Source organism: Rutidosis leptorrhynchoides, chromosome 6, assembly GCF_046630445.1.
Source record: "Rutidosis leptorrhynchoides isolate AG116_Rl617_1_P2 chromosome 6, CSIRO_AGI_Rlap_v1, whole genome shotgun sequence".
Classification (NCBI taxonomy): Eukaryota; Viridiplantae; Streptophyta; class Magnoliopsida; order Asterales; family Asteraceae; genus Rutidosis; species Rutidosis leptorrhynchoides.
Genome location: NC_092338.1, coordinates 195061982 through 195074709, shown reverse-complemented (window position 1 = coordinate 195074709; position 12728 = coordinate 195061982). Strand labels below are relative to the sequence as shown.

The window sequence follows — 12728 nt, the reverse complement described above, 5'->3', positions numbered from 1 at the left end:
AATTCATTAAAGTTTCAATTCTCCATTTTTATATATGGAATTAAAAAAAGTTTATTATCGATTCATTTCTTTATTAGTTTATTTTGAAAGTTAATTAATTATTACTACAATGGTGTTATTAAATAAAACTCCGGCCAGCACAAAAATCAAATAATATCTCCAAAACGCAATATCATACCACCCAATAATATTTCATCTTGTAGGATAAAATTTGGCTTGCAATGATGCCACATTTTTTTAGTGACACGAACGGCTAAGGTGCACTGATGTAATTAATGGAATAGCAGTGTCAACTACAGTTACATACCTAAGAGACACTAAATAACATAAATATAAAATGGGCGAATATGATGGTAAAATATAACTACCAAGTTACCGAAAGAATAACATGTTGCAATCGATATAAAAACATCTTCTCAAGATGATAACTGTCGAAATTTTCACAGTATAAACATGATTGCATACATATGGTTCCTCACATCTTCCTATGTAAAGGAAGCTAATGTACATAATAACCTTTTAAGAAACTAGGTAGGAAGCACTAGGTCACAACAAAATACCCATACCAAATGACAAACACCAAAAATACAATTCAGATATAAAGTCGCCTATCTATCAAGTGACATCTAACATGATAATACTTGCAATAATTCTATTGTTTCAAGCATCGGCTAACTTTTATCACCCGAGTTAGCACCAGTCTCCCCCTCTGAACTACGCCTCTTCTTCTTTCCTTCATCATGCCTACTTCTTCTTGGTGCCTCATCTTCACTATCACTTTCGCCGTTTTTAAACGTATTTTCACCACCTGCTTGACCCTCGTTATCAGGCTTACCAATGTCTTGACCCATGGACTGAGAACCAGCTCCGCCACCACTATATCTATCGTTACCACCCCCTGCCGCCTGATCCCTCTTAGTCCGACTAGCATTCTGAGAACTTGGTGGCGGCTGTTGCTGCTGCGTGAAAGGCGGCCTGCCACCCCTTCCCATGAACGGGCCACCACGTCCTGGTCCGGGACCCATCATCATCCCAAATCCACCTCCTGGAAAATTTCCTTGGTGGGGTCCAGGGCGTCCATGAAACATCATATTAGAGAACGGTGGACGTTGAAAATCACCAGGGAATCTAGGTGCGAATGGACCAAATCCACGTGGGCCCATGTTCATAAGATCGGGAAGAGGAAAACCGTCGGGTCCAACTCCACCATAAGGAAATCCATCCGGCCCCATCATGTTCATAAGAGGAGGGAAGCCCCTCATACCAGGCATTGGACGGGGTCCCCTTCCTATAGGCATATGAGGAGGCCATAACATCCCTCTGCCGCCTCGTCCTCTGCCGCCTTGTGCCGCCATGCCGAAACCTTGTTCATAACTTTCATCCTCTTCCTCACTTTCTTCTTCTTCTTCCTCTTCATTGTCCTCAAATGGAACAATATCGGGATTCTCGGTTGCATTCTCGGGATTAACTCCTTTTGCCTTCTCTTCTTCACGCTTTGATTCGGCTGCAACTGCTATTGCCTGAAAAAATAACATGCAACTACATTAAAACCTTTTATTCATTATCTAATTCTTGCAACATGTAATGTCATTATTAATAAATTGTGACAATTATAAATACTGGTTTGCGATATGAAGAACGTATAATGGTCAAAAGCGTTCGCTTGAAATAAGAATTACACCACTACTCATATAATTGAGGCCCAAAAAAAGAACATACTTTTTTAGTCATGTTCACTGAATACTAAAATTTGAAGTAGATATAAGAGCATTAAATTAAAAGCAAAAATAAGAGCATTAAATTAAAAGCATTTTATAACATTTACTATATGATAAGGATCAAATAGAAGAAACAAGGGTACCATGAGTTCGCTATCTGGTTCAAGATACAAAAGTGAAGCCAACTGTTCACCAATAGACGGCTCTAGTTCTTGACAATCTCTGCTTATCTACAACCACATGCGAAAATCAAATCAAATACAATAGATTGTGGTATCATGTGAATAAAGCAATATGCACACACAGAAACTGACATAATGTATTACGAATTAACAGCGGCACACCCTTTTCACAAAAGATAATAAATGGAACAAATGTATGTTAAGATGTAACTTAGTTAATCTAATCTTTAATATGGATCATAGACAGCATGATTAAATTCATTACAAAGACCCGATTGTGCACACAAGTGTTCAGAAAAAGCAACTAAGGTAATTTCGTATAATCATATACAATTATGAGCAATGAGCATAAGCATTACTCAACAAGTGCATACCAATTAATCATATTTTAGTTATACAACAAAATGATTTTAAAGTATACATAGATAAAAAGATATTATTGCGAAGGTACTAGGTTGATGCAGAATACTCAGTTTACCAATAGTGCAATAATAAAAACAATACATACAAAGAAGAATATCTATAGATGTGAGAACAGCTAAAAATGTATGGAAAGAAATAGTACCTTCACAGGCAAGTTTTCATTGTAAGGGTTTCTCAGATGTCGAGTTTTGTGGAAGGACAATTCACATAGCTGCAAAAAGAAGAAACAGTTTAAATTTGCAATTGTAACTGCTTCATGAAGGCAATACAATGACCATATTTTACTTTAAGGCAAACAAAATTTTTTAAAAACAAATTCAAAAAATTATAATATAAAAAACACAACAGGGAGTACAAATCTGACACTGCTGATATACCAAAAGAATCACAAGATCGTTCGTCAATAATTTTGTAAAGGGTTTACACAAGATATACCTTCAGCCACCTGACACAAAAATTACGTCCATAATGTGCGGTCCCATGTTCATATTTCCAGTTGCCTCCACCAACTGAACCACCAGTTTTAGAGGTCATTCTTGCACAGCCCTGCAAAATATTGATAAACTCATCTTCAACATATATATGAAACAGATTCGATTTGAAAATGTATGTACTTCCGAACTGTGTATCATTCAGGAAAATAAAATTCCTAACATAAGAGATTTACTTAATTTTGAGTCATTTGTGTGTCTAACCTGAAAATGCCGCGTCCTGTTGACTGAAAATATCAAAATAACATTATCCACAGAATCAAAAGCTTCATTAAGTTTAGCCTCATTGCTTCTCTGGGTGGCCCACACTCCTTGGTGAACTGATAACTCAAAATTTTCACGGTTGCAACTTTTCACAATAAAATACCTGATTTGTTGGATGTATAGTTTTAAACACAAGGTTAGTAACAAAAATAAACAAGAAAAAGTATGATTATTGACAACTGCAGATGGGAACTAAACAAGAAGCGGTAAATCATCTATGCCACTATATAATAAATATTAACAGATTAGATCTTATGAGTTGTTTAGGTTGAATTCAAGTGGAAGTCACTTTAATTCGTTATAGAATGATTGTCAGATTCACTTTCACTGTTGTTAATTATATAGAAGGCATGAACCACACACCACATGTATTTGATTTGATTATGCATGAAATGAGACCGAATTAGTGATTATATTAAATTAATGGGAGAAAAATATTTGAGAAAAATATTATTCATGTTGCATCCTCAATATCTGAACATCCCGCCCTTTACGAATTGACAGCATGATTCCTGCTTCCAAAAGTTAGGCTTCTATCTCATGTCCATAATGATTAAAGCTAATGTAGCATTTAACCTGCTCTACACTAAACATAAGTTTACAAAATCCCAGTGATCTTGTTAATTCTGCACCGGACGTTATAAGGACCTTTAATATAATATTAACCATCATATGCATCAAAACTGCATCTAGATCTTACCTAAGTATTGACTAATCAAATGTCCTAGAAAGAGAAGTGTCATTTTTATAAATTTAGAGAATATAAATAAAGGACGTGTCACAGATGTCATAATCTAATCCCCAAGATCACAGATACTTAGATACTTTTACAGCAAAGTATACAGCTTCAACAACATCAGTAGTGGTGATAAAATAGCAACCTGATTCATCCTGTGGTGCCAATAATAAAACATGGCATCCTTCTTTAATAACATATTGAAGTGACATCCTCATCCATCCATCTATGTCTAAGCAACATCACTATTAGAAAACACTGTAAGCAAATATACTTTACTGCAGTGTCATTACTGCTAGAATGGGGTTTATCCGTATTGGCATACAAAATTTGACCAAAAAAAAAAATAAAAAAAATTTATGAATAAGTACATTATTATCCAGTTACAACAATGACAATGAATTAAAAGGTAAAATGTATATAAACCGGTACCCTTAGTGGATGAAATTAATTACAACTACACAATACGACAGAAGTTGAACTGTAAATAAGATCCACATTTAGTACAGGAAGAAATTAACATCTTAGATCTCCTTAACGCACCTTGATGTTCCTGGTGGCAGCGGAATTGAACTTTTATTAGCTTGATTTTGTTGACCATTTGACTGTGCTTGTGACTGACCTAACTGGCCAACATGTTGTTGCGACAGTGCAATATGTTGTTGTTGCGGTGACGAAGGTGGCATGGGCTGCAATGAACCAGCGTCTGTTGTAACAGGTTTATTAACTTGATTTGTATCATTATTACCTTGTGGAAATTGAAATTTGTCAGATTGCTGTGGGTAGTTGGGATTTCGATTCTGAAAAAACCTATTTGAATTTCCATAGTTGTAAGAAGTTAATTGCTGAATCTTTTGGAGTACTTCTTCTATAGAAGGAGGGGGTCCCGGAAGCTTCGCATGTCTATACCGACAGTCGGGACCATTCGGACAAAATCCCAACTTGTACCTGCATATTAAACTTAAGCATCAGAAAACTCATAGATCATTTTAAACTTAATGCACGGATAATGAATACCAATGACAGAACCAGCTAGATGACTAGTTTTAACGTAGAAACCAAACCCGCATACAAGCAGGCTTTGGTTATTCATACCAAAGAAACTAACATTTCTTTGCAAGACACTATGACATGGAAATTTCATCATTGATATTTAAGCAGAATCAATGAAGCAACCAAGACTGAATTTTTTAAGTAGTTATCGAACTAACGTATCTAATAATCAATCTTAGTTTACAAAGTTATACACAAATAACCATCCTATTAAGTTGATATACAGCAGTGTGCTTACATATGTTATAATTGTACCAGGCCTATTACAGATATATACACAAATTCGCATAAACAATCATGTATATAATATATGAAGCTACTTCAGAAAAATCGATTAGTATATCAATCAACACATAAACCCTAAAACAAATAATATAATACAATTAACATCTAAATTCATAACCTAAACAAAAAAAGGTAAAAAAAAAAAAAAAAAGAGTAATTACATGTTACACTCTTTGATATCTTCATTTGTATGTTTATACACACAATCCTGTTCACGGCACTCTCCATACAATCGAAAAAATCGACAAATAGGCATTCGTGATTTATCATATTGATGAAGGAACCCGCAGGCTTCGCCTTTCATACACAAGCTACGTAGCCAGTGACGACACACGGTTTGCCGGTAACTTCTTCTACCAGTGTAATTGGCGTTTCCGACGGCGGAATTAGTAGGATCGGTCACGGATGACGGAGGTGCGGCGGAGTAATTGTGGTTAGCGGCGGAAGGCGAGGGTCCGTTATCGATGGATTGGTGGTGGATTACGGGGACGGATGCGGTAGGTTGTGTCGGTGCAGCGTCTAAACCGCCTTCGAAATCGAAGCTGAGACCACCTTCGCCGTCGTCCATGTTTAATTTTTAGCTAATACAAAAGCTGTGTTAAGTCGATTTGAGATGTTTAGGGGCGTGTTTGTATGGAATGGTAAATTAAGTGGAGTTTATTTATGTAAATAAAATAAAATAAAATAGTAAATAATATTAATATTAATATAAATATAAAATATTAAAATATAAATATCATAAAATGATAAATAAATTGATTGATATACTTTGTATATATCAGACATAAAAATTATTGCTTTTCAAAAAAAAAAAAAAAAAAATATCAGACATAATTACTGAGATACTTTGTGATATACTGAAATAGTGAAATAGTCTTTAGAGTTTTATTTATAGTTCTCTTGGTTTTCGAAAGTCGTTGAAATAGTTCTTTTATCGACGACCATTGAAAAATTCCGTTAAATTAGGTCACATATCGCCACACAAGAGTATTTTTAACCTTTTATCCTTTATTCTTTCTTATTTTGCAAGTCACCTTTAACTAAATTCTTTTTTCCAACTCAAATTAATACCTTAATTCAAGACATCTAGTATTTAATATAAGTCAACAAAGTAGATCTCAAACTAAAACGCTCTATCAAGTTATCTCATGTATAACTATTCACAAGTTCATGTATCGAGAGTGTTTAGATGAACAATCTGTTCATTTCACAAAACTACAAAATTGGTTTATTATGAAATAGAATTTATTGAGCTGAAGCAGAGATTATAGTTAACAATTGTTAAGTTGTTAACGAAGGATGTACATCATAGCATATTAGTAATATGAATTAACCGAGTAGTATCTATCCTTTAATAATTCACACGTTATAGCTTAGTACAAAAAGATATATTGTGGTTTCAAAATTCGTATATATATATAAAAATATACATATGAATTCTTTGGAAATAATGAGTTAGAACTAGAACAAATAATCTCTAAAACTTTAGAGATTACATAATCGCCGCAGAATATTTTTCCTATGAAGTTATGAATCAATACTTCATCGTTTATTATTGTTGGTATTCCTTGGTATCTATGAGGCGTATGATGTTGATGCTCGAGGTATCTATTGTGATGTTGAGGCGTGTGATGCAGATGTTGTTGGTGGTGGTACTGGTGGTGATGGTGCTGATGCTGGTGGTGCCTGTGACGCCTGCAAGTTGTGCATCATATTCTCCAAAGCTACTACTCGAGCGCGAAGCTCGTTGACTTCTTCTATTACTCCGGGATGATTGGCGGTTGGGACGAGGGGATGAATAAAGGTTAAAATTTTAGATATTATATAATCATTGCGAGCTATTCTAGAAATGAGAGTGAAAATGGTGTTTCGGACTGGTTCGCCGGTAAGTGCTTCAGATTCTTCGCCAAGAGGAAAATTTGGTGGGTAGAAGGGATCACCTTCTTCTTGTCTCCATTGATTAAGTCGACTACGAATCCACCCCATTTCATCCAGAAAATTTGATGACTAATTGGTTGATCCATCCCGGTTACACTGCTTTCGGAGCTCAAGTGGATCTCCATCTCGGAATCACTCCCGGAACTCGAGGAACTAAGTGAGAAATCCATATTATACGATCGGATAAAGGTTTTCGATAAGAAATGGGTGTTGAATACTGAATGATATCTTCGTCTCCTCAAATGCGTATATATAGCAAAAAGATTCCGTATATTACGGAGGGAATTAAGGAAAAGTGTCAGGAAAAATCTAACGTAATAAATACGATAAAATAGGATTAGTCTATACGCAACCTACGCAATAAATGGAGTAAGATGTGTCAAAACTAAGAATGATAAACATATATTTTTCGGCAAGAAATGATAAGCAAACTTAAAATAAACAGGTACGGTCAAAGTCCAGACTCACTAATGCATCCTAACAACGACCGGTTAGACACACTAATGCAGTTTCTGGTTCGCTAAGACTAACGCTCTGATACCAACTTTAACGACCCGTCAAAATCTCTATTGACGCAGTCCGTTATCATCGGTCCCAAAAGCATGGTCATGACCTCTATAAACAGCGGAAGCAATATCTAAATCCCTGAGAATAAAACATGCGAGTAAAAGTCAACAAAAATGTTGAGTGAATTATAGGTTTAGTATAACAACTGTATAAAATTAGACCACATGATTTAATGTTGAGAAACGTCTTAAAAATATTATTACATTTATCCTGTGAGCACCTGGTAACCCAACTTAACTCGGTTTATCTACCCTTTTATGCATCATACACTGAACAGATGTATCTTCTGCGAAGGACTATACATTTCCTTGAAAACTAGCGCGACTAGGAAGGAATGAGGCGGTCAGGCCCGATAGATCTATCAATAGGATTTGCGCCTACGGTGCAGAGCCCGTAGCTACAAGTTACCAAGCTAAGGTATATTTTTGTTCAACTCACAAATGAATAATTTACCATTTTTAATTACTTGTGTCTAATATGTAAAACAAAAAGCATGTATTCTCATCCCAAAAAGATTTAAAACAGTAGAAAAATGTGGGACTATAATTCACCTTAGAATGCATTGAAGAGTTAACAAATACACCAATAAAGTAGATCAAGAGTGATCTAGACTCCAACCTAAATAATAAAGTAGGTCAGAATATATCTAACTTAGGTCGGGTTATAGTATGATAGTCCTAGTGCTTGAAGTGGCTTTGGAGTTAAGTGACAAAAGATTTGAATAGGTATCACGCGTGCTTTCTATTTTTAGTAAGTTTATATTTTTAGAAAGATTTCACTTTTAGTAAGTTTCTATGATATGAATATATAATACATATGCATTTAATTAATGATGAAATATTAGTTATAATATAAGTATTTTTAATTAATAATTAAATATTAATAGTAACATGAGTTCTTTTAATTAGGTTATTATATCATAAGTAGTTTTAAATAATTAAATTATATCATAAGAAATAAATAATTAATTCTAACCATAGAGTTTATTTAATTAATCATTAATTACACTTTTATCATAAGTATATATTAATTAAATATTAATCAATTCACATCATATGTATTAAAAAAATAAAAATAAAAACTGAATTATTAAACATAATATATTTAATTATATTCATAATCATTTCGTAATATGAATAACTAATAAATTAATTATATTTTAAGTATTAATTATTTATTTTATCTAAAGTATTATTAAATAGTAATAGAATTTATTTATCATAAGTTTTTAGTTTAATTTCCTTTATATGATTAATTAGTTTGTACGATTTTAAATAATTCGTAACATGCAAACTACACGTCGGTTTTTAAAGATCCTTATATGCTTTTTATATAACTTAACGAACCCGAACACATGATTAACTTATTTTTTTCCAGATCAAGCTCGAATCCCGAGGTCAAACCTGATCAAACTCGTATTTTTTATATAATTTAATCCAAAACTTGTTTTAATCATATCTTACAAACCGTTCGTCCGATTTTAACGTTCTTTATATATATTTGAGTCACATCATCCATCCCGACACGATGAACCCGTCCATTTAACCCAGATCATACACGTTTTTCGAGACTAAACCAGCTGTACATTTTTATATATATTTATTTTTTTATATAAACTTCTTTAATTCATATCTTGAGTTCTACACGTCCGTTTAAGACGAATCCTAAATGAAAATTACACTACTCATCGAGAGGAACACGATGAGAAATTTAGTTTCATAAAAAAATCATGGGACGGTTCCTGAAAACAGCAAACTCAGTTCTGTCCGGATTTTATTAAATCGAAAAATCGCATTTTTAACATATTTTAATTATTTAAACATCACCACAATTATATCCAAGCATTATTACTATACATACAAGCATAATAACATAATATTCATGAAGAATTGAAAAAAAGTTGAATTTTTATGATTATCTCAAATCAAGAACAAGAAGTATAGAAACGTTGAGCGCGTCGCGAGGACTCTAAATATGAAATTTTTCTTGAGAGATGATGAAGATTTATTCTGATAATGTTTGATTGATTGTTTTGGAATGATTTAGAATAAAGCTTCATGCTTTCTCTTATAGTTGAATATAAGTATGCATAATTTGACTAGAACTTCTTTTTAAAATTTGATAATCATATACCATTTTTGACTACTTCAAAACTTCATTTTAAATTTGATAATCACATACCATTTTTGACTTTATCAACAATAATAGATCACTTTGTTAGTTATGTTATTATTTTATATATTATTATTATTATTATTATATTTATTATTATTATATTTATTATTATTATTATTATTATTATTATTATTATTATTATTATTATTATTATTATTATTATTATTATTATTATTATTACTACTACTATTATTTATTAATTTTTGTTAACTATTTAATTGTTACTACAATTTTTGGAATACATAATTTCAGTTAAAATGGTTTCGTAATTTAAGGTGGTAATCAAAATTGTAACACGGAATCGAAAGATTAACTGGAATGCAATCCGATAAAAATATCATTACGTGATTAAATTACGCGAGAAGAATAATAATTCAAGAAATAAAATATAGGAATATTTTAATAATTTCGATTGACATAAGAATGTCATATAAAAGAATTCGGATTTAGAAATCACGAATATATAATCGTTGGTTTGAAAACCGAGACGATTCATCGAATAAAGATGTTATACGTAAGAACTTACTAACACATAGTCACACTTTTTCATTTAATAAATAATATAAGAATGTTATTTAATTCATATATAATCAAGTTACAAAAAAAAAATGATATGGCAAGGATACCAGTTAACGAAAGTTAAATACTTGACAAAGAAAATAACGGAAAAAGTAAGGTCGTCACAGTACCTAACCATTTAAGAAAATTTCGTCCCGAAATTTGGATGATGGTAGTCGATAATGAAAACAAAAATATTCTTTTATCAATGGATTTGATGTGAAATTGGATTCTTTACGAGAACCATAACAGAGTTTAATAAGGGTAATTATTTCTTCGAAATTGATACATGGAAAGGATTTTCGAATGCCCATCAGTTTCGTGATGCATACAAATCGAGTGAGATTAAAATTTGTCACTATTAAGGAGATATGAATGAAACAATTCAATTATGAGCGATGACGTCAGGTTTAAGTGTAAAGTTGCTCAAAAAAAAAATTTGTGGATGAAACTATAGAGATTACGCAGAATGTATGGAAAAAGTTGTCACCAATAATTGTGATCAGATAATAATTGTCCGCCTTGACTTTTAAATATAATCACGAGTGATTTCCAAAATTTAAGGGATTTAAAGAAAATCTTCGTAATCTATAAGATTTTATTCTCCGGTAATTAAGAAAATTAGGATCCTCTTTAATTAAATACGCTCCTCTGCATTAAATGACAGATTACTACAACCGGTATATTTTCAGTATAAATTAACCTTCTCCATTTCCTTATTTTCACAACTCCTAAACTTTCTTCCTCGATTCCTACTTCCAAAAGATTTGTGAAAATGCTCAATCCAGTTCTGATTCTTAATATATTCCTGACTTTCATATCTGTCATTCTTCTTTTTCATCTGCCGCTGGGGGAATCCGTTTACTTCTACTATGCTCTTGGGTTTATAGTGTTTTTGATTCTCCCGTATCTTTATATTGCTATACGCATCGATATACACAGTTTGTAATTTCTATGTTGTTATTGTGCTTATATTTTCCCTTATATTTCGGAGCTCCATGATTTTATTTTCTCTTTTCGACTTTAAGTAAATCAAGTAATGGTCCAGAATTCGTAGGTATGAAGTTTCGAATGAACATGACTAATGTTCTAAGGAAGAGATTGTAATAGCACGATCTGATTTGTTAAATTACCAGAAGTAACGGAAAAGATAGAACTATCAAGAAAATATTTTCTTGATATGTTCAGAGGTTAAGTAGAATGAAAGAGTCATGTAACATGACACATGATGACGGTATGGTCTGTAAATCATCATGTTCCATTAGAAATTCAGCATGACTTACTGTAATATAACCACGTTGATCAGGCGTCATTATATTATACTAACTCATGCTTCAATTCCCAACACTACTTCAAAAACATTCATACTTTAAATTCGAATTTTTCCAGAAATTTAGAAACTAAAACATTTTTCTTTATGATGTAACACAGATAGCGCGTAGAGATAAATAATTTCAGATAAGAATAGTTATGAAGATATCTTCAGAAATATCAAAGATATTTATAATGAAAGATACGATGATATCTTAGAATTTTTCCGCAAGTATATATAATGAGTAAGGAGCAAAGTATTCGCTAAAGATCTCATCAGATATTGAAACATCTGGATTCTTTGAATACAGGTTTAGTCCTTGTGATTTGTCCACAGCCTCCTTCATGGTTTGCTCAATCCGTTTTTCAGTTCCAAATTTTTTTCTTTTTCTGAGCTTTGCCAACATGTCATCCTTTATTATCAAACTTTTGACTGTTAAGGTCGCCTATAGTTTCTGCTGCTTCATCAGCATTTTCAAAACTCGGAGAATTGATTTGCAGACTGGGGTGCTTTTCAGAATTTCAGAATTGAAGTACATAATTCCAGGAGATAAACATTATATGTGTATATATAACTGTTGACGTAGAACGCTGCGAGATTCAAAAATAATGATTGATACTTCCCGGTATTTGGTATGGCAATTATCATCACAAGATGCAGATGAGTACATGATAGGGTTTCAATGAATAAATATAGTGGTTTTTCGGACAGACTTAAGCCAAAGAGTAATGAATTTGCTGTTACGTTTACTGTTAATATGGTGGAATATAAAAGGTTCCCCGGTAACAAAGTCAAATGTTTATGTCAAGGTTATAGTGAGGCTTAACCGAATGAAAATTCGAAGTTGACTTGTTGGAGGTGTGACAAAACTAGATACTTTGAAAAAGGGTTTCAAGGTTATTTTCGGTAATAACAATGCCAGAGGATCTAGCACAGATACGTGTTAAACTTTTAATTAGGTTTCGAGAGTTCTCCAAGTGTATAACTATATACATATCTCTTTCTTTCCATAGATAACGTGTGATT

The 12728-nt window shown here is 32.7% G+C and overlaps 1 protein-coding gene across 1 annotated transcript; it reads right to left on the bottom strand.

The window, feature by feature from the left end:
• Positions 1–404: 404 nt before the first annotated feature.
• On the bottom strand, positions 405–5779 carry LOC139851582 (30-kDa cleavage and polyadenylation specificity factor 30). Its single transcript, XM_071840661.1, has 7 exons — positions 5314–5779; positions 4358–4762; positions 3019–3181; positions 2759–2869; positions 2466–2534; positions 1862–1948; positions 405–1520 (listed from the first exon to the last, which is right to left on the bottom strand). Exons 1-7 carry the CDS (start codon positions 5718–5720, stop codon positions 672–674), a joined length of 2091 nt encoding a protein of 696 aa, XP_071696762.1. The 5' UTR covers positions 5721–5779; the 3' UTR covers positions 405–671.
• Between the last annotated feature and the right edge of the window lie 6949 nt (positions 5780–12728).

Bases quoted from the DNA above. Each gene is read 5' to 3' on its own strand.
- LOC139851582 (XM_071840661.1), bottom strand. From the start codon at position 5,720: ATGGACGACGGCGAAGGTGGTCTCAGCTTCGATTTCGAAGGCGGTTTA. The intron at 1,949-2,465 runs GTACTATTTCTT...ATGTGGTTGTAG, and splicing joins ATGAAAACTTGCCTGTGAAG to ATAAGCAGAGATTGTCAAGA. The intron at 1,521-1,861 runs GTACCCTTGTTT...TTATTTTTTCAG, and splicing joins AACCAGATAGCGAACTCATG to GCAATAGCAGTTGCAGCCGA.